This window comes from Pelodiscus sinensis, chromosome 20 (assembly GCF_049634645.1).
Source record: "Pelodiscus sinensis isolate JC-2024 chromosome 20, ASM4963464v1, whole genome shotgun sequence".
Classification (NCBI taxonomy): Eukaryota; Metazoa; Chordata; order Testudines; family Trionychidae; genus Pelodiscus; species Pelodiscus sinensis.
In genome coordinates, this window is record NC_134730.1 from 28,670,411 (window position 1) to 28,692,121 (window position 21,711).

Below are 21,711 nucleotides of genomic sequence, written 5' to 3' on the forward strand. Positions count from 1 at the left end.
CCAGCCACCTCCCGGCCGTGGACTCGCCCTTAGCAAAGCAGTAAAAGGAGCCAAATTGGGTCCCCTGGTGGGACCATGCGCACAGTTGCCCATCAAAGAACAGGAAGCGAGGTGGTGCCATTTGATTCCACTAGGGCACGTGCTGAGGCTGCCCAGTGGGACTGGAGAAGAGGGCAGTGGTACCAGCTTGCTGCAAGATGCTTCACCTGGAGCAACTCACTTGGTTGCAATTGGTGGCGGTCTTGGGTTACGGTAACACCGAGAGACCCTAATCAAGACTGGAGAGAAACTGCGCTTGCAGGCGCTCTGTCTTGGGAGGGAGGGTTGCTTGGCCTCAGTCAGAAGGGTGAGGGTCCTTTCTACAGTCGGAGCTGCAGTGGGACGCAAAGGAATGTGCCTAGCTCGCACCGTGGCTCAGACCCTGCAGTAACAATGTTAAGCACTTACAATTAGAGCCCTGCAAATCCCCAGATCTCCACTTCGTATCTGCAGGGAGCCACAGCTCAATTTTGCGGATATGGATGCGGCTACATAGACTCCTGCGCATTTGTGGATATCCACAGGTATCCATGGATGTGAATGCAGATAGCTGCAGCTCATTTTGTATCTGCGCAGGGTTCTAATTACAATAGTCTACTAAGTGATAGAAATGGAGCCGTGTTAGTCTGGTGTAGCTGAAGCAAAAGACAGGACTATGTAGCACTTTAGTCTACTAATGCATCTTTTTAGGGATTTGTCCTCTTTTCCCCTTTCTCTTCCCCCCCTCCTTCTCCCCGGAGAAACGTCTCCCCCTGTGGAGTCTCTAACATGGGTTTGCAGTGGCAGTAAAAGTCTCTTCAGCTGGGGCTGGCTGTGCTAACTTTGGGTCAGCGTGGAGAGTCTGTCTGTGCGTTGAAAGTCTTCAGGATTCCCATTTCAGTGCTTGGAGCCACAAATAGAGGAACAAAGATAATTGTCAGGGCTTTCAAGGGCCAGGGGTCTCAAAGGTCTGTTTGTAATTAGCATAATTAGTTGACAATTTTATTTTTCATATGGATGGAACTTTAAAAAAAGCCCAACATCAGAATAATCCATTGATTTTATTTTTTCTTCTTTTTTTAAAAAAAGAAATGCTAAGAACCCTCCTCCCCTTTTCCAGGCGGGAGTGTGCTGAAATGTAAAGTCGTCTTCGGTCTTGTTGAGAACTCACTTTTTCCATCTCAGGATTTTTTGTAAGTGCTACATTGTGCTTCATTAACGAGTTCTCGGTCTGGCCTGAGATTCCACGTCTCTGCGTGAAATATTCCCAATCTGCCATTCAGCTTTCGAAATACTTTCCTTGAAAACAAAAATAAAGTTTGCATTATGGACGGGAGTAACTGATTTGTTTGGCTTGTCGGGTGCTGTGTTTTTCTTCAGAAGCAGGGAACTGTGGGCCCTGACGCTGCTACCCACACCTAACACAATCTTCCAGAGCGCGCCCGAGCTTTGCTTTTACCTCGGCAGACTTCACCTGCTTCTCAGTCTGCTCTTTGGAAAAGAGCGTCTGGGTGTAGCTGTTAAATGCTGCGGTTTGACTGGATTCACGGCAAACTCCTGATGGTTTCTCCTTCCCCTGTCAATTCAAAACCATTAACTCAAGTTTGTCACTTTGCCCCTTGTGTCCATTGTATGGTAGTTCGGAGCCCTCTCCGAGCTAGCCCCGTCTGTTCTCCACCCCCCACGTCACTACTATTTCACGGTAGGAGTTAGCGGGCCACAAAGCCTCCGCCGTAGTGAGCCCGTCTGCTCCTGTTTCCACTGAGCCCAGGCAGGAAAGGAGCAAGGGGAGAGCATCCTGTGCTCTACGGAGGGAGCTGCTTTCTCGGCCTTGCGGATGGAATTGCCCATGAGATGTTGGGTGGTAAGGCCGGCTGAACACGTCACCCCGGCCCCTGGGCGTTGGGCGTGCAGAGGGGCCACGCTGCTGTGCTTGGGTCTGGGAGTGCCATGTGCCCTTTGACTACACGGCTCTGCCCTCCTCGCGGCAACCGCTGTGCTGAGCAACAGGCAGACGGGCACTCAGGTGCCCCTTGGGCCTTCCTGCTGCGCTGGGCTGGCGTGCTTTGTCCTCCGCGGCGGGCGGAGCCCTGGCACTGAGCTCACGGCGCGCGTCTCCTGGGCCGAGCGGGGGGACGGCGTCGCCAGAGCAGCCTTCTCTTAAGGCCTGGGCATATGCATTGATGGCTTCTTACGCAAGTGCTAGGCACAAAGCATCCCCCCCCCCTGGTTTAGTGAGGAGCAGATGCTAGTGCAGTCGAAATGCCAGCAGCTTGTCTTTGGAACGTGGCTGAGATCTTGTCTGTCAAGCGCACTGCTGAATCCGCTCCCTGGCGCTGACATTCAGTGGGGAAAATTCTATTTGGGAGCCGTCTATTTTCCCTTTCGGTGGTAACGTGCTCCTAGCGTGACCTCTGCAGCCGTGATTGGCAGTGTCTCTTGGCAGGGAAGAGCTAGTGCTGGTAAGCCAGGAATAAGCAGAACAAATGCCATCCGACAGCCTGGGCTCCCTGGAGGACAAAGGCGAGAAAGGTGAAAGAAGTGCAATTACAGGAGGTTTCCAGCACAGAACGTTAATTAGCCACTAAATAGCGTTTAGTGCAGTTCGGGGTGGGGGGGACGTACGTTTCGAAAGCCAGCGGCTCCATGGAGAGCTCGGGGGACGAGCTTTTGGAAGGTCCACGTTGGCATTGGAGCGCTTTGTGCTGCGACGTTTTATGAACCTTTGAAGAGGATGCGGGTTTATCTAGTGCACGGGACTCGCGCGTGTGCTTCGACAGACTGGAGAAAGTGCAGGGAAGCAGTTCTGCATCGGAGCCATTCGCAGAGACCAGTGTGAACTGACTCGGCACACGGGTGTTTAAGATTACGCAGAGCTTTTTGCATCTGTTCCAGAGCTTACCAGCCTCCGGGTGACCTTAGTGCATGGATGAACCTAGTCCCTCCTCCCGCCAGCCAGGCCTGAGTGAATTGTTAAAAAGGTGGAGACCTTTGTGCCAGTGCGGAGTTTTGTGACCCCCGCTACAGACTGCGAGCCCGAGCGAGGTTTCCGGGGCGCTGCGTGGCCACCTGTTTAGCACCAGACAGGCGCTCCAGGAGCGTGCTTGGGGGCCTGCCACACAAGGGGAGGGTGCCTCTCTCCTGGCCCAAACCCAGCTGCGGCCGGGGCAGTCTGGCCCTGGCCCAAACCTGCGGCGGGGTGGGGGGCGGCTATCATGCTGCCTCAGCCCCAGAGCTGCCATGGCGAGGTGAGGTGCCTTCCCCCCCCCCGCCTGGGTGTGCTGGGGAGGGGCGTATTCTCTTGTGCGCACTCTCTCCCCCCAGTAGCCCCATAGCACCCTCTTTGCCTAAATCCCTCAGCCCCGCCCCACTCTATAGCCTGCACCCCAGTCTTTGCTCCAACCCTGAGTCCCTCATCAGCACCCGCTACAGCCTGCACCCCCAGCTGGAACCCCCTCCCTCTGTCCGAGCCCTAAGCCCCTCATCCCGGCCCCACCCCGGAGCCCTCACGGCCGTGCACCCCAGGCCGGAGCCCTCCCCCACCACATGAATTCTGTGCTGGGCACCAGTATGAAGGTGTGGTGGATCCCAGGGGTGGGGAAATGAGGGACCAGTGTCTCAGAAAGTCCTTCCTCTGCGCCTTATTCCAACAAGCAAAAGTCCGGTGTCGGGTCGGCTTCGTTTCTGTGGACTCAGCTGCCCCCGCCGCACAGCTCGCGCTTATAACGGTTGTTAACCATGTCTCCCACGCTGCCACCGTATCGTGCACAAAAGACACTTCTTCCCCGGAATGTTGCTCTGGGGTTCCTGGGCTTGGATGTTACTCCACCCGCTCTCCTGGAGTTGGGTCAGGGCATCGTGGGGCTGCTGGTAGGGATGTTAAATAGCCACTAATTGTATTTTGCATTTTGTATCGACTATTCGATTACTTGTTAGGATGCCTCCTCCGTTGGGGTATAACAGCCTGCTGCTATGCTTCAAAGGCAAAAGTGCTGCGTGGAGCCTGGGGTCAGCTGGGGACGGCCCCGCTGTGCAGCACTAGCCTCCTCTTTGAAATGCCGTGGTGAGCCCGGTGCCAGGCTCCTCGCGGCATTTCAAAGCGGCAGCACCCCGTGGAACCCTGCTTTGAAACGCTGCATGCACCCTGGCGATACCCCAGCTGGTCCCAAGCTCCACGGGGCCCTGCCGCACTGAAACGCTGCATGCAGCCTGGAAATACCTCAGCTGGCCCTGTGCTCCACGGGGCCCTGCCGCTTTGAAATGCCGCATGCAGCCTGGAAATGCCTCAGCTGGCCCTGTGCTCCACGGGGCCCTGCTGCTTTGAAATGCCGCATGCAGCCTGGAAATACCTCAGCTGGCCCTGTGCTCCATGGGGCCCTGCCGCTTTGAAATGCCGCATGCACCCTGGTGATACCCCAGCTGGCCCTGGGCTCCACGGGGCCCTGCCACTTTGAAATGCCGCATGCAGCCTGGGGATACCCCAGCTGGTCCCAAGCTCCACGGGGCCCTGCCGCACTGAAACGCTGCATGCAGCCTGGAAATGCCTCAGCTGGCCCTGGGCTCCCCGGGGCCCTGCATGCAGCCTGGAAATACCTCAGCTGGCCCTGTGCTCCACGGGGCCCTGCCACTTTGAAACGCCGCATGCACCCTGGGTATACCCCAGCTGGCCCTGGGCTCCACGGGGCCCTGCTGCTTTGAAATGCCGCATGCACCCTGGGGATACCCCATCTGGTCCCGGGCTCCACGGGGTGTTTCAAAGTGGCAGCACCACGTAGAGCCCAGGGTCTGGTCCCAGGCTCCATGAGGCACTGCCACTTTGAAGTACCCTCTCTTCCTTCCCCCCCCCCCACTGCCTCTTTCTGAGAGAGGCAGCAAGCGGGGGGGAGCAACTAGTTGACGATCCTGTCGACTGTCTGATTAGCATTTGCTCAGCGGATAGTCGACTAGTCCTTCACCTCCCTAGTAGCTGGCTGACTTGCAGCGCTGTGGCCCTCCTAGAGAGCAGGCAGGGAAGGGGGGAGCCAGTAGGCGGAGCCACCAAACGGGACTCGGGGCTGTTGGTGCAGGAGTTGGGGAAGGGGTGTTACTCAGGCCTTCCCCAGACACTTTTCTGTTGGGATCCTCCCCTCGCGTTTGAAGCTGACACTGCACAGGACAAGTTGCAGGTTAGAGGGGGGAGGGGTTGGAAATTCACAGACGTGCTATGGCCTGATGCCGGTAGGAAACCAGCCGACCAGAGCTGGTCGTAACGACACTAGCTCGAACCCAGCGGTGCAAGGGGCTGGCCTCTGTAACCGCCCGCTTGGGTTCTCCTGATCTCTGTCCCCGCCCCTGCTACCGTTGTTCCACCTCTTTCAAGTGCGCCCCTTCCTCAGTGAGAGCTCAGGACTATCTGCCGGCGTGTTCCCGCGGGGCCTGGCATAGTGGGACCCGATTCCTGGCGAGGAACTTTGGGCACAGACGTCATCTGGCTTTTTAGTGCCCTACTGGCTGGTGTCCGAGTGCTTTACCAGACGGGGAGTCAGACGCTGCGGCCGCAGTAGCCGTGGGACGCTCTGCTCACATGGCTTGTCCGTAGCTTTGGACACTAGAAACTCCCTAGTGCGGGGTGGCTGCCTTGCATGGGTTCCCTAAGGGGTGTGGACCCAGAAATGGGTGGAATGTGTACATGGGTGATTGCTAATTAGTCAAGATAAAATACTTGGGCCAATGCATCGCCTGGTGTTTCTAACCAACAAGCCAGAGGCTTATTTGGAGGCAAAAGAGCAAAGAAGCTGCTTCTCCTTCCTTAAGCCGAAGTGAAATAGCACATGCCTGTTCCAGTGGGATTCCTGCCTTGGGTTTTGCTAATGCTGCTGACAGCGTTTGGTTTTGCTCCCGGTCGCTTGCATCTCAAGGACCATAGCTCTGGTGGTGACTTGTTTCGACTGCACTGCATTGCAAATGAGGTGTCTTGCTATTACCGCTGGATCCTATGAGCCAATATTTCCTGGTATGTTTCTTCAGCTCCTTGTGCTGCTCTTGAAGGGAACAGTCTGGTTGGTCCAAGCTCAGATCTAACAGTCGTTGGTGCATTTGTCCTGTTTCCTTCAGCAGAGATGTGCTCTCTGCCCCTGTCTCGTCCTAAGATCACACGGCCTTGGACCGGCTCAGCGGTTACCTTGGCCTGGGACCCGCTCTCCGGAGTGTGGCGCTGCAGAACACAGGATCCCGCAGAGCCGAGATGGAAACGGTTTTACTCTGGAGCCTTATTTAAATACGAGAGGGGAGCAGAAGCTGTGGATTTATTTCCCGGAGCAGGGTGGGGGGGTGGCTCTGAGGTTTTGAACTAGGCTGCCCATTAGGATTCTGTTCACAATGTAACCCACAGCTGGCTGAGTGGTCCGGACACCGGCGCGCTGCAATGCAGCAGCCTGTGCTGTTGGCGGCTGCTGGAAATCTGGAAGGAGCGGTGGGGCTGGGCGTGAAGCTGGCGATGGGGAGTACGGCAGATGCATGGTGAATGTGTGATTTCCCCCTCCCCTGCGCCTTCACGTCGCTAAGCGGCTCAGAAGCCATTGCACGCAGGGTGTGGCGGGGGGCTGGCTTTCTACCTGCCACAGGACTGCCCAGTGGAACCCCTCAGGGCTCTCCCCGGCTGTTCAGATGTGCTGGCTTTGTGAGAGCCAAGAGGTCGCCGCTTCAGAGTTGCGTAATTCCCAGAGCAGGGCTGGTTTCCCTTGGGGCTGGCCGTGGTTGTGGGCTGGGCGGAGGCTAATCCTTGGGCGCAGACACATTGTCCCTGCCGCGAAGCGTCCGAGAGCCGTCCCTGCTCACCGTGTGCCGGGAAAAGGGCTTGTCTCGAATTCACCAGTCACTAGCCAGAGTTTCAAGGTTGGATGTGGGAGCCGTTTAGGCTGGGTAGGCCCCTCGTAAGCAGGTGCCAGGAAATGGGCCCTGCCCCAGGCCTGCCTTAGTGTTTTCCCTCCTCTCTCTGGCTGCAGACCGACCCTACCAGATGAGGTCCCCAGTCGGCGCTGCCTTCCCGTGCTGAGGAATTTGCTAGGAATGTGGGGCAAAGTGTCCTTCCCCCGGACCTCCCCATCCCTTGTCCACTGTGCACGTGCCACAGTCGCCTGCAGGTCTGGGCCCCCACTAGCTGGGATGGAAAACCCATCAGCCTCCACATGCTGTGGCCTACGGGGGCCTGCAGCTCTGAGTTCCATGCCACATGGTGGAGAGGGGAGGAAGGTGCCTTCTGGAGAGCCCCTCCCGCCCCAGGAGAATCTGCCATTCTGTGAAGAGGGGGCAGGATTGCTCCCCCCCCCCCCCCAAGATTTCCCTCCTTCCTGTCCAGGGGTGAAGCCTTTGTCTTAGTTTGCCATTCAAAGCTGCTGTATTTCTGGGCGCTGGGGACGGTCTGCACCACCTTCCGGAGCCCTGTGTGCTCTGGGAGCTGGGGGTGTTGGTGTGTGCACGTTTACACGCTTAACCAGTGCTCCTGGGTTCACCGGGAAATCCTAATGGTGAGACCCCCCCCCCCCTTGGTGCCTCTAGCAGCCAGGGAGGGGGGAGCCGGCTCCACCTGCTCCCCACCCCCCTTGCACGCAAACACGTCATCGCTAACGATTTCAGTGGTTGCACGTTTACACAAATACACGTTTTGAACACCCCTCCTTTGAGCACTGGCTGCGGCTCCCCGCGAATGGCCCTCTCGACGGTGTGTGTGGGGGGGAGCTGAATCCATTCTGCAGTTTGGATTCCTCCGGTCCGGCTCCGTAACGCTGTCAGCAGAGGCCGCTCGGTACTGCCCGGGGGGGGCAGAGCCTGGGTCTCGGGGTAACGGGCAGGTGGTTTTGCCCTTTCTGCCTGTAGGGAGACGTGTGACAATCACATGACCTGCTCGAACAGCTCCACGTCCAGCCTTGACACCAGTGCCCACTGCCAGGAGGGCAACGGGCCGGCGCAGAACACCCGATGGGACGAGCAGCAGAAGGTATTTGCCCTAGAGCAGATCTGTGGGGTCTTCAGAGTGGACCTGGGACAAATGAGGTCCCTTCGCCTCTTCTTTAGGTAAGAGCTGTAGCTCCGGATCGTCTGTCGGCCTTTGCGGCGACAGGGTGGGGGGGGTGACTGGGCAGGGCAGGGGAGCTGGGCTGTGTGGAGACCGGCTGTTTCAGAACATCTCTTCTGGAGCCTGTCTCCATCTGAACCCACGTGGCAGCCTGCTGAGCTAGCTCGCCTCCCTGCAGAATCCCTGCTGACCTAGAGGAACCCTGCTAGGAAATCTTCCGAGGTGCCCCGTACTGGTGCTGCCCGTCTTCAGAAAATCAAGACTAGCCAGGAGGTGGAGGAGCAAGTGTAGCCTTGGTTCCTCCCCTCCCCGTCTCCTCTGGGCTCTCCCGGCTCTTCCCTCGTCTGGCTTCTTCTAATTCCAGACGTGTGGGCGGCTTTTCCCTTCCCCTGCCCAAACCCTTCCCGTTGGGCCGGAGCGGGTGTGGCTTGCAGCCCCGCAGTGTCCCGACCTGTGCAGGTGCCCTACGCGGCCCAGCACCAGTACCCCCGGGGAGTGGCTGCTCTGCCACTGGGGGAAGGGAGGGACCCGCCTGGAGCAGGGCGAGCGGGAAGAGCGGTAGGCAGCTGTGCAAGTAGCTGCAGGGAAGCGGTGCCGGGAAGGGGAAAACGCCGCGTCTCCCCAGCCGCCTGCTGCGTGGCTGCCCCCTGCTCAGTCCTCCAGTCCACCAGGACTGCACATCTCTGCCTGGTGAGCGGGGGCTGGGCGCTGAGCCTGAGGGGACCTCCAAACCAGCGCTGAAGTGGGGGTGGCCGGAGCCTGCCCCATGAAATGTGGTGCCCCGTGCAGCCGCATGCTTTGCCTGTTGGTAGGGACAGCCCCATTGCAACCAGAGCCCCCCCCGGGACCCCGCTCGGTGCGCGCTGAGCGTTGCTAGCCTGGGTTTCTGTCCCCTGCCCCGGCAGGACTCGTCCCTGTGCAGCCAGCGCTCTGAACTGGAGGGGGAAGGGATGGGAGCTGAAGTGCTGGGGTGCCCCTGTGAAGGGCGAAGGGTGGTCCCTGGGGCCACGGGGAACCTCCGCTCCTGTGCGGCAGAAACCCTGCGCCTGTTTCAGCAGGAGGCACCCGGGGGTTTGTGCTTCCCGCGCGCTTGTTTCTCTCCAGTGTTTCCTAGTGCAGCCCGCCGGCCGCGCCCACCCCGAGCTCCCGGGCCGTAAAACCAGCCCCCGCATGCATTGTTCTCCTTTGTGTGCCCTTCAGCGACGAGGCGTGCACCAGTGGGCAGCTGGTGGTTGCTAGCAGGGAGAGTCAATACAAGATCTTCCACTTTCACCATGGTGGCCTGGACAAACTGTCCGAGGTGTTTCAGCAATGGAAATACTGCACGGAGACCCATCTCAAGGACCAGGTAGCCGAGCAGGGCCTGCTGCGGCCGGGGTGCCCTGTGCGACGGAGGTTCTCTCTGGGAGACCTGCGTTTCTCACCAGGGCTGGCCTGCGGGCGGGGGAGGGGAGAATCGAGTCGTGTCTTAACTAATCCATTGTTGCTCGGACGATTTTGGGAAATGCACGTGCAAACCAAATCGCCTTGCTCTGCTGCACCTGCCTGTCCCCTCCGCTCCTGCGGAGAGGAGGGGTGATGAGCCAGAAGGCTTGGTTAGATGTCTGCTTTGCCCCAGCTGGTGGCGTCAGGCCGCTGGATGGCTGGAAAATCAGCAGTCGTCAGGCTGCCGTTCTGTGCACCTCCCATCCGTGGTGTGTAGCCTGCAGCATTTGGAACCGGTGTTTTGACAAGTCCCCTTTGCGTGTTTGGCTCAGTCCCATACAAATGCGATACGAGCGCTTTAATTATCTGTTTAAGACAGTGTGTGCGCTTATTAGAACGTGGTTCGTATATTCCCTTCCTTCTCGCCGGGCCCCTGCTGCGTTCCCGATTACGGTCGCATGGATTTGCGCTTCCACGGAGCAGCCTTTGATTTTTACATTGAATGCCGGCTGCGGTTTTGCACTGGGCTTCCAGGGTAGGTCCAGACTGCAAGCCTCCTTCGAAAGAGAGCGGCTAGACTATAAGAAGATTTTTCGAAAAAGTGGCTTGCTTTCTCGAAAGAGAGTCTAGTCGTGCTTTCGAAAAAGCCCTGTTTTCATTCAGTAGCGCCTTTTTTCAAAAGATGACTTTCGAAAAAAGGCGTTATTCCTCGTAGAATGGGGTTAACCACGGTTGACAAAACCGCCGCGTTCTTTCGATTTCCTTTGGAAAGCCTGCGGCTGTAGTCTAGATGCAGGTGAAGTTTTTTCCAAAAAAGGCTACTTTATTCGAAAAAAACGTTTTGTAGTCTAGACACGCCCCTAGTGCCCTTCACGAGCTGAGCAGACCGCTCGGCGTGCCTCCCAACAGTCCCTTGTCAGGCCAATGACATGGAACTTCTCACAGGCGTCCCTGGCAGAGGGATGTTTGGCGGGAAGTGCTGTGAATTTGGGGGCGGGGTGGGGGAGGAGAGGCAAGAAACTGTCTTTCAAAATGAAGCTGGCTTGTGGCTCTCCGATGCTCAATGGCTCCAATTACTCCGGCTGTTTTAATGGCCGGTGTTCTACTGAAACCCGCCTCCTCCCCCACCCCCGGCTCTTGGCTGGCCACGCCGAGGGAGCCGGGCTAAAGCAGCCGGTTTAGGAACGTTGCCGCCGTTCTGTCTCCCGAGCAGCAGCTTCCCGAGGAGAAGACGTGCATGCAGTTCTCAATCCGCCGCCCCAAGCTGCCGTCCTCCGAGACGCACCCAGAGGAGAACACGTACAAGCGGCTGGACGTCTCTGCCTGGCTCAGTCACCTCAACGGAGCAGGGCAGGTGGAAGAGGAGTACAAGCTGCACAAGGTGAGGGCCTGGCGGTCTGCGGGCTCCTTTTGGCAAAGGCCAGGCCCCAGGTGGAAGCTGAAGCGGTTTGCTTGGCGCCGTGGCAGGTGCTGGTTGGTTTTACACTGCGGCTTGGCGGGGGTCTCGCTGGGACTGCAGACAGCAGCGCGCCTTGCTGAGCAGAGGGGTTTGCTGTCCTGCCTACTGGCCCTAGTGGACGAGTGTCCAGCTCTGGGTGAAATAAGACCCGGGTTTGGGGGGTGCCGGGGGAGAAAAGCAGGCAGAGAAATGCAGCGTCTCCGGGATCGGGGATTACGCTGTGACTTGAGAGCCGTGCGTTAATCGCAGGGGAAGGAGGGGGATTGACACTGAGATGAGCCCGATCTGCGTCCCCTTTGGGACTAGGCGGCCTGTGTTCTGCCTCCACGCATGTGCAAACTGTGAACCAAGGGGCCGCTTGGCTGGTGGCTGGGCTGGTCCCTCCGCCGCGCCAGGGCTGGCGGTGTCTCGCCGCAGCGAACGAGCCGTGCTGACTGCCGCTTCGGCACCTTCCTCCAGGCCATTTTCTTTGGCGGGATTGACGTGTCGATCCGAGGCGAGGTCTGGCCCTTCATGCTGCGGTACTACAGCTACGAGTCCACGTCGGAGGAGAGGGAGGCGTGGAGGGTGCAGAAGAGGAGTGAATACTTGGAGATCCAGCAGAAGAGGTGACCAGGGAGAGGCCCCATTTCTCTGATCCTGGCCCTGGGCCCTGTGGCCCGCCAGGGGCGTCTGGAGGAAGGGAGGGGGGACGGGGACAGTTGGTGCCAGCTCGGGCATGTGAATTCCTTGGCGCAAGCTGGCCCGGAGCAGCGGCTGTACTTGTCGGGGCCCTGCTCGGACGAGCAGCTCTCAGCAGATTTGGGACCCTCTGTGGGTGGTGCGAGATGTCTGGAGAGGTGGGGCCTGGTCTGCGCCCCCCTGGCCCCTCCACGCTGTAGGGCCGGGCCCTGTGCGCCGTGCTGGCTCGTGGCTGCGCGGGGCACTCAGTCCCCGCCTGGTTTCCAGGCTTTCGATGACCCCAGAGGAGCACAAGGAGTTCTGGCGCAACGTGCAGTTCACGGTCGACAAAGACGTGGTGAGGACTGACCGCAGCAACCAGTTCTTCCGCGGCGAGGACAACCCCAACGTGGAAACCATGAGGTGACCCCAGGCTGGCCGCTGCCTTTCCCAGCAAGGGATCCTCCTGCCTGCAGGGAAGACTCTGGCGGAGCCCTGTAGCGTGGGGAGAGCAGCTAAGGCGGGGGTGGGGAACCTCAGGCCCGGGGGCTGCGTCCGGCCCCCCGCTTGCCTGGATCTGGCCCCTGAGACTCAGCGCTGGGGAACCTGCCACTCGCCCGCAGGGCTGAAGTGCACAAGATCTACCAGCCGGGCCCCCAGGCTCCGGTGTGCGAGGGGAACGTGGGGAGGGTCGTTCTCACTCGTGTGTGGCCCCCGACTGATTCTTCTGTGGGCCAGCGGCCCCCGTCCCAAGGAAGGTTCCCCAGCCCCGTGCCGAGGGATGCCATGTAGGGCAGCCTAGCCCCAGGGATGCACACGGGGCCCTGCTTCCCCTCCGTCTGCCTGGGATGGCCCCGCCGAGACCCACGTGGGCCGAGCCCCTGGAGCCTGGGGGTGTTGCCCCCCCGGCTTTGGAGGGGGCAGAGGGACCAGCCGGCGTTGTGGGTCTGAGCGTCGCCGATGGGCATGTGGGCACCCTGCCCCCTCGAGGGCCTCCCTGCTTCCCCACTCCCACCCCGTGCTCACCCTCTTTGCTTTCGCTCTCCTCCCTGCTGCCCCCCCACCTGCGCTCCACGTCTCCATCACCCCGCAGCTGCGTGGGGCCAGGGGCCTCCGGCTGCGGGAGTTGGCTTGGAGCCAGGCTGCGTGGGCTCTCCGAGCTGAGCCGCTCCATGCTGCTGGCCCGTCCTGAGAGCACCTCTCCCCTGTCCCGTGTCTCCGGCGGAGCCGGCCCTGGCTGCTGAGCGGAGGCTCAGTGAGTCCTGCCTGGGTCAGGGTCACCGATTACTGAGAGTCCCTGGCAACGGCCCGACGACCTCTCCTGAAGATGCCCTCGCCCCCCCCCCCCCCACGCCCCCCGTCTGGGCCTTAGACATCCCTGCAAGAGCCCTTCCCGGCACTGCCGATGCACCTCGAGCTGCTCGCTCCTTTCCCAGAGTCCAGCTGTGTCCCTAGGCAGCGAGAGCCGGGTGTGACTGTGTGTGGGGTGGGAGGTGGCGACGGGGGGCGGCTGAGCTGGGCCTGGCGCCCCCGGATCTCACCCTCGCCGATGGAATGTCTCCTCCAGGAGAATCCTGCTGAACTATGCAGTGTACAACCCTACCATCGGCTACTCCCAGGGCATGTCCGACCTGGTGGCCCCCATTCTGGCCGAGGTCCTGGATGAGTCGGACACTTTCTGGTGCTTTGTGGGTTTGATGCAGAACACGATCTTCATCAGTTCCCCCCGGGATGAAGATATGGAGAAGCAGCTGGTGAGCGCTGCATGGCAGGGGCCCTGTCCCCTTCCTCTGCACCCCCGAGCCGCCTCCAAAGGCCTGTGAAACAAACGCATCAAGCCATTGGCAATGCGGCTTCTGCGGCTCCCGGCTGCCAAGCCATGTCCCAGGGAGAGTAACGCGGGGGGGGGGGGGGCGTTAGCAGGATGGAGGCCGATGGGAATCAGGGACTTTGAAAAGCCCGTGAATGGTTCTGACTCCGCGACCTTCTACGCTGGGCTCCAGGGCAACTGGCTACTTGCCCTTTGCACTGCCCTCGGCTTGGACACGGAACCTGCCCCTGGGCCCGGGGTGGGGGCATAAATCTGCAGCCTTCAGGTTTCCCCCACGGCAGCGGGTTGGTCCGTGCCAGTGAAATCCGCCAGGAAAGCGTTAACCAGTTCGGTCACATGGAGCTTGTGTCTAAAACTGTGTTTGGAGCAAAAATCAAAGTGTCGGCCTCAGGCACCTAAAGGGCCCTCGAGGAGACAAAAGCCTCTGACTCCTGGGCGGGCTCCTGGCTGGTTCGCACCCCACCATTCCCCCCCCTCCCCGCCTGCGTGGTGACAGCTAGGGCCACGTGGCCTGGTCCCCACATGACAACATCTGCCCGCTCAGAGTTAGCCAAGTAACGTCCCAGCATCTAGTCCCTCCTCCCCGGGGCTCCAGCGCCAGGCTCCCTGCCTCAGCCCAGCTCCTTGGCCCTTTTCATTAACATCGTTAAGATAAAACCTGCCCCGGAGACTTTCTTCTCCCTCTGCTCTTCCTTTCGGACTTAAACAGTGGCCTCCGGGCCCTGTCTCCACTCTCCCCAGAACCACGCCTGGCCTGGCCGCCCGCCTGGAGGGAAAGGCTGGGGCCCGGTTTGAGCACGGTGGCGAGGGAGCCCCTGTGCCCACGGGGCGAGGGGCCCAGGCCCACGAGGCAGCGGCTCTACTAAGGGCTGGCCTGTGTTTCCAGATGTACCTCCGGGAGCTGCTGCGACTCATGCACCTGCGCTTCTACCAGCACCTGGCCGCGCTGGGGGAGGACGGCTTGCAGATGCTCTTCTGCCACCGGTGGATCCTTCTCTGCTTCAAGCGCGAGTTTCCGGAGGCCGAGGCGCTGCGCATGTGGGAAGCATGCTGGGCGCATTATCAGGTGAGCCCCCGGGGCCGGGCACATTCCCTTTGCCGAGAGCTGCCCCGGCTGGAAGTGCTGGCATGTGCCGTGCTGGCCGGACCGTGATCTGGTGTGGGTGCACCTCCGCTCCCGGCCGACACTGCCCCGCTTAAAACAGGCTTTCCCAGCCTTGGAAATCGAGCCCTGCCGCTTCCCTCGCGGTCCCGTCAGCGAATGCAGATTGCGCAGGGCTGAGCTCGTTGCGGGCCCGTGGGCTGAGCCTGCGGCTGTCGCAAGCGCTCGGTTCCAAGGGTCTCTGCTGTGTGGGAAGTTCAGCTGCAGACGGGCTCCCTCCCATCTCGAGTTGCAGCTCGGGGCCTTGCAATGGCTGGCTGGCTAAATGACGAGCCAGAGGACCAAGCGAGAAACGGGAGCCCCTGTGGGAGCGAGAGGCCGCTGCAGCTGGGCAGGTTTCTTCCACAGCCGGCGCTATGGGGAGTTCATTTCTGTAGTTGGCGGGGGAGGATCTGCCGAAGGGACTGTTCCTCCTGGGCGGGCACGTGGGCCTGGGGGAGAGCTCCCCAGGCAAGCGGTGACAGCGCAGTGACCGCTCCACCGGGCCCCTCTTAGCCTGGCCGGTGCGACCAGGGCTGGGTGGTTTGTGGGGCCTCTCCCCTCCCCCTCGGCGCAGAGCGTGAGCCTGCCCGGGATTTGGGATGCCTGCACTTCCAGGGCCTGTCTGCCGCCTCTGCCAATCGCCCCGGCTGGCGGCTCTAGCTAGGCACTTGTGTGTGCTCCAAGCTTCGCCTCTCTCCATGAAAGGCAGCCGGCGGGGGGGTCGCAGCGCAGGGTCCTCCGACTGCTCCCCCCGCCTGGACCAGGCCACGCATAAGCGCAAGGGGCCCCTGGCGGCAAGAGGAGTCCGGGGGGTGCCCCCGTCCGGCCTGCCCTCCAGCTCCTGCCGTCTCCTTGCAGACGGACTACTTCCACCTCTTCATCTGCGTGGCCATCGTGGTGATTTACGGCGACGAGGTGATCGAGCAGCAGCTGGCCACGGACCAGATGCTGCTGCATTTCGGGAACTTGGCCATGCACATGAACGGAGAGCTTGTACTCAGGAAGGTAAACGCCTCCGGGCGGAGCTGGGCTGGGGCACTCGGGGCTGACGCCCGAGCTCTCCTGCTGCGTGTCCTCCTGCGAGGGTGGGGTTCGCCTGGCGCCCGTCATGGTGCTGTTCACCCTTGTGGGGGCTAGACGGCACCAGCTCTACATTAACCAGAGAGGGGGGCACTGCAGCTCATCGGGCTGTGCTGGCTCCCGTGGGTCCTGTGGCCCTGAGCGGGGGTTGTGTGAAATGTGGTGATAGCGGCAGGCCGTAGCGATCAGTAACCAGCAGCACGATTGGGACTAATTACCCTTCCCCCCTTTACAAGTGCTCTCCCCCTCCTCCCAGCAGAAAGGCCGGGGGGACTCGAGATCCTCAGCGGGGGGTGAGGCAGGTTGGCCGGGAGAGCGGGGGAGTCTCGCGCTGCAGCCCAGGCTGGACCAGCTCTGTGGCTATCGCCAGGATTTCATCGACTGACCGATAGGCAGGAGCGTCTCAGCTAGCGCTGTCGAGTAATCCCGCCCCCCGCCGCTCTGCACTGTACGCGACGGGGGAGCCGGGCCGCGAAGACGCTAGCTCAGTCCCCGGTCCCGGGCCGGCTCCCCGTCCCTCGCCATGCAGAGTGGCAGCGGCGGGGTTGCTGGCACCCGGTGCAAGCCAGACTGAGCGCTGCACCTGCTACCCTTATCGAGTGGCCGATAATCGACTTCTCGATTAGGAAAGTAGTCCCATTTCAACACCCCGGGGCAGGAGCCGCGTCTCACTGTCCAGTCCTGAATTCCCAGGCTGGAGACGGGCCGGGTCTAGCTTTCCTGCGTGAGCCCAGGGTGTGCGCCCCTCTCGTGGCCAGGCTATTGCAGGTCGTGCGCTGGAAGTGGTAAGTAAGCAGGATGGGCCGGGGGCTGCCCCGCTCTGGCTGTGTTTCTAATGGGTTTTGCCTTCTCTCCCCTGCCAGGCTAGGAGTTTGCTTTATCAGTTTCGCCTGCTACCCCGGATCCCCTGTAGCCTGCATGACCTGTGCAAGCTGTGTGGGACCGGCATGTGGGACAGCGGCTACATCCCCGCTGTGGAGTGTTCCGGCCACCACCCCGAATCGGAGAGCTGCCCTTACGGGGGGGTGGTGGAAGTGCCTTCTGCGAAACCAGGAACCGAGGGCAAGAGGGGACCGAAACCACGGGAGGTCTTCGCTTTCCGCAAGTAGCAGCAGGAGAAACGGGCTCCTTTGCGCAGGGGTGGGGAGTGGACCGAAGAAGAAAACCGAGCGGGAGTGTTTCCCGACTCGAAACGGCCGAGGAGGAGGAGGGAGACGGAAGCCGATTGCGCTGTACGAGTTCTGGAACCCGAATGAAACGGAGCAGACCAGGAGCAGAGTCTGTCTGGCGCGGGCGGGGTGGCTGGTGTGCGGAATGCACCGTGTTTGTAGACTCGCGAGGCTCTGTCCCCGGGAGCAGCTGCACTAGCACCCAGGAACCATCCCTCACGCCTAAGAAACCAGAACACTCAGAAAAGCAAGTGCCGCCAGCAGCTGTTGCAGGAAGAGCAGCGAGAGCAGAGCCCTGGCGAGACCTCACTGCCAGCCCCTTTCTGACCGTGCGCACCGTGCTTCAACCAAAACACAACTCAGTGGCTTCTCTTGAAATCCAGGGTGATCACTTGGAGTGTATCTGCCAAAAAATAAAATTGCAAACTGTTGGGCTTGCGGGGTCGCTGTTGCATTGGCTGGTGTCTCGGGAACGGTCTCTCCTAGACGTTTATCCTTGTTCAAGCTGAAACCCCTCTGCCGTGGATCTCTGCACGCTCTGCCTGCCCACAGCCCCGCCCCCTTTCCAGGGTTCACGTCCTTGTGCGTCACGTTCTTCAGCAAAACGCCCTCGTTCGGCCGACTGCAGACCAGAGCCGCTGGGCGTAAACGTCCGTTTCCAGTGTCTGGCCCCAGGTACCTGCAAGTTTGCAGGTGGGTTCCTCTGCTTCTGAGCCCCCTGGTGAGCTCTGTATTGGGGGTTGGAGCACGTGCTCTAGCTGGGCCTTTTGCACCCGCTGGTGCAAGTGAGGTGCTGTGAAAAGTGTCCTGTGCTTGGCAGCCTGTGGAAGGGGAGGGAGAGGCTCTGCTCCCAGCATGCCCTTGTGCCGGGAAGCCTTGCCCGTGCTGAAGCAGCTGGGAGAATGCAGCCACGCCTGCCTGGGCTGCCTCCTCTTTTCTGGGTGAGATCTGGCCTTTCACTGAAACAGCCGCCCCGCTCCGGCTGGCGTGCCGCACCAGTGAGCCTGCTGGCCCTGCGCACGAGGGTTACTGCCCTTGTGAACGCAGGTGCACAGATCCCCGCCGTGATATGCCAAAAAGCTTTGGCTCTGGCTTCTGTAGATGGCTGGGCATTCCCCCCCCACACACACACACTCCAAGAGGGACTTGGGTACCAGGCCACTAGTGACAGGTAACAGGCTGGTAGACCAGCAGCATGTGTGTTGCCCATCTGCTGGGAGTTTTTGAGTTCACTTTAGCTGCAAGAGGCGGTGACTGGCTGTAATGTCAGGCTAGTACCAGGGACCCACCTGCCAGCCAGCCAGGTTAACACCCCGCCCCCCCCCCCCCAGTGAAGACCAGCACAGAGAAAGCTGCACTGTCCCATTGAAAAAACAGGACCAGAGCGCCACCTGCTGCCTGCGTTTCTCATTGCAGTGTGTCATGAATGAGGTGAACCAGGTACCGTCTTGGCCAAGGTTTTACAGAGCCTGGGCGTGTCAGCTGGTGCTCCGAGCAGCTGGTGACTTGCATGGGCAGGCGCTCTCCCTGCCTGTCCCTTGGCTCAAGGAGGGAACAGTGATTTACTCGCTAACACGCCCACCTAGAAGCTGGCCCGGGACACACCTACCAAAAGACCCAGAGCCGGTTTTGCTGCAGGAATTGTTGTTCCCAGGCCGTAAAAGGTCACGGGAAGAGACCAAGTAGGTAATATTTGTAAACCTAGAATCCTAGAGCTGGAAGAGACCTCAGGAGGTCAAGTCCAGCCCCCTGCCCCAATGAGTTTCCCGTTTCCACCATTAAAATGCCCGTCAGCAGTGGGAATCCTTTGGGGCTGTTTGATTTGTGCTCTGGGGTGGAATTTTCCAGCACCTGATTTTTTTAAAGCCCCACCACACTCTTCTGAGTGCGTAGGCGCGTGAGCAAGCAAGCAGTGTGTGGGACCTGCCCAAAAGCAGTTGCCACGCCTGCTGTTACCCACCGGCCTCATTAACAGGTGGACTCTGCAGGTGTCCCTTTGCTGCGGCGGGCTGTTGTCCGTCATGTGACCATTGCTCTTAGGCTAAGCTCAGGGTAGGGAGAGGATCACTGTGATGCTGACCTGGGCTGCTTCCTGTTTGCCAGGCAGCGCGCCTCTCCCGGATGCACGTGACTGCAAGGTCTCGGGTGCTCTGAGCCGCCATGGGGGCTGGGCTGGTGGAACGGCCACATGCTCTTTCAGTGCGGGAGGTGAATGTGGTAGTGACGTGGCGTGTCGGCCTGGCGGCGGAGGGGCGCTTACCATCATTGCAGGCACTCGGGGCGGCGGCGAGCCAGAGTGCAGGGAGTTGTAATCGGTGCAGCTCTCCTGCATTCCTAGTGGCTAACACCCGGCTCCAGCAGCCGCAGGCGTGGCCCTTAGGTATGCGGTGCTGCTGGCCCTGGCCCTGCTCTCACAGCGTGGGTGCAGCCGCAGAACTGCACCAGGCAAGCGGCCTGGGAGGAGGAGCAGCGGCGCGGCGAGGCCGAGGGGCGCGGCAGCTGGCAGGCGCCAGGAAGAGCGGTTGAGATGAGCCCCGGTGCCCGTCATGCGCATTCTGGCTGTGACACTGACTCCCCTGGGTGTAGAGGGATGGACAAGCCCAGCTCGCATGCATGTTGCGTGGACATCTTAGGCTCCAGGGGTAGACTCCAGCTGGGTCCCGCTAGGCGGAGAGTTGAGGGGTCTCTGTCGCAGGCCTGAGCGTGAGACCAGCCTTTGGTTGCTTGCAGAGGAGAGGCACAGCAGGAGTTGGCTTGTTAACCCCGCTGGCCGGGGATGATGTGGGGGGTGAAGTGGCCCTACCTTGGCTCACTACAAAGGCCCATTTCTGGTCTGAGCAGTGATTGTCTTTCCTACCTGCTTCTGTGGGGACGCCCAGAGCCAAGAAAGCTGCAGTCCCCAGAAGCGGCCCTGTAGCTTCCATTAGCGTTTATACAGTCGATTGGCACCACCCCACGCCTGGACCATCTGGGGACACGTCTGGCATCAGCCCGGTCTTGGACTAGCCTGAGCTTCTGGAAATCTCCCTTGCTTCCGCCCTGGCCTGGAACAAGGGGTAGCGGAGCTGGGGGCTGGACAAAACCTTTTAAGGCTGCACTTCTAAGGAGGAAGCTTTGGAACGCTCCGGGGAGAGCAGCCGGGGCTGCGCAAGGAGTCGGGAGCAATGTTGCGTGTCTGCTGCCGAGTGACAACAGACAGCCTCAGCGGGCGGGTGCGTTCCCTGTACGCTGGGCACTTGTGCGGCCGCACAAGACAAATGCAGATGCCGCCCAGCTGATTAGCACAGCGCCCGCAACTAGGTTTTGTGTTTCTGTAGGTGGTGCACGTTCCCACATGCCTTGGTGCAAATAAAACATTATTCTGCACATGCATGGGAAAAGACGAGGAAACGTTAGAGCTGGGCATTGGGACGCCGAGTCCTGGTGCATCTGGCTCTGCCACTGAATTGCCCGAAATCATTTCCATTCGTTCATGCAGTTTTGCCGTCGGTCAAAGGATGCTGATGGTCCCTCCCCCTTTGTCAAACGATCGGCCCCCCGTGCGTGAACACTGCAAGCTATTCAAAGAAACCTGCAGCATCTCTGTTTGAGAACCAAGCAGGGGCAGGGTGCAGACGCTTGGCATTCGTCCCCACCCCTGGGACTCTCTTCTCTCCTGCCTGCTGGAATCCCGATGCATTGTGTGTAGCTCCTCAGCTGTTATTTACCATCCCTAGAGCGCTTCCCTGTTCCATTGCATTCGCCACAGTTCAGTAGCATCGGCTGCAAGTCCAAGTGGGCCCTGGCAAAGGTAAACACCATAAGCCTCTTTACAACGTGCCCTGAGCTCCCATAATTCTCCCTCCCCCCCGTGATGTGGGAGGAAAGAAAGGGAAATGAACCCCCAGCACTAACAGCAGTAACACTGTGCTTCATAATCCCAGTGGGAACATCTCCCTGCACCTGGAAAGCCGGGTAGACTAGTGTGTCCTGCACACACACCTCCCCGGGCTGTGCCGGCTTGTGTCTTCCCCAGCGAGGGCCTAGCTTGCTGGGAACTGGGGAGGAAGGGGCAGCTGAGCCAGCTCGAACCGAGGGCCTGATATGAAAGGTCAGTGAAATGGCTCCACAGGGCACTACGCTCCAACCCGCCCCGCTAGCTGTGGCGCAGGGCGTAGGTAACAAGCGTTGCCGAGGGGCCGCGGGGGCGAGCCGAAGCCGAGGGGCAGGGAGGGAGAGGGGAGCGTGTCGCAAGGATTAGCGGCGCGTGTGGCAGGACAGCGTTTGAGGTTGTTAAAGAGACGCCATCTGTCAAGACAGGAATTACAATTCGAAAGAACAAAGCCCCTCACCTGAGTTATGACTCACCTCAGCGTTCAACCTGCCCCTCCCTTTCCGCTGGCTAATGACTCGCTGCCTTTCTTTCTGCTTGGGCCATGAGACTAGAGAAGGCCAGGGGTTCTCAAGCGTCATTGCGCCAGGACCCCCTGCTACATGACCCCCGGGGGGCCTGAAGTCTGAGACCCCCCCAAGTGCCCCTACTCCGGGTGATGCTCTGGACAGGGGGTCAAAGTTGGCTTCAGCTTCAGAGAGTGGGGCTTTGACCCCAGGCCTCAGCAAGTCTAAGTCAGCCCTGGAGACCCCAATTTTGCAATGCATTCTGGGGTCCCGACACCCTGGACGAGGCAGTCCGGGTTTGATGGATGCTCCAGGGAACGGCGTAAAGACCAGCTCACCAGTTTCCATCAGGAATGTTGTAAAATTAACCGCTTGCTCCCCGGCGGTAAAGAACCTTGCTAGCGGAGGGGATGGGGGCAGGCGTCCAGCTGAGAGCCCAGGACCTGCGCCTCAATGAGCTGCTGGTGAGTGGCAAAGGCGGCTGAGGCCTTGGGC

The 21,711-nt window shown here is 60.2% G+C and overlaps 1 protein-coding gene across 6 annotated transcripts in view; it reads left to right on the top strand.

The window, feature by feature from the left end:
- The window catches only part of TBC1D16 (TBC1 domain family member 16), a 54,292-nt gene extending 37,015 nt beyond the window's left edge, over window positions 1-17,277 (top strand). For all 6 annotated transcript variants that reach the window (XM_075904123.1, XM_075904120.1, XM_075904124.1 and 3 more), the window contains 9 exons: window positions 7,873-8,070; window positions 9,272-9,419; window positions 10,710-10,877; window positions 11,415-11,563; window positions 11,904-12,038; window positions 13,183-13,369; window positions 14,333-14,512; window positions 15,449-15,595; window positions 16,534-17,277. In XM_075904123.1, the coding sequence (XP_075760238.1) occupies window positions 7,873-8,070; window positions 9,272-9,419; window positions 10,710-10,877; window positions 11,415-11,563; window positions 11,904-12,038; window positions 13,183-13,369; window positions 14,333-14,512; window positions 15,449-15,595; window positions 16,534-16,779 (1,558 nt within the window). In that variant the 3' untranslated portion in view covers window positions 16,780-17,277. The remainder of the gene's footprint in view (window positions 1-7,872; window positions 8,071-9,271; window positions 9,420-10,709; window positions 10,878-11,414; window positions 11,564-11,903; window positions 12,039-13,182; window positions 13,370-14,332; window positions 14,513-15,448; window positions 15,596-16,533) is intronic.
- The last annotated feature ends 4,434 nt before the right edge of the window (window positions 17,278-21,711 follow it).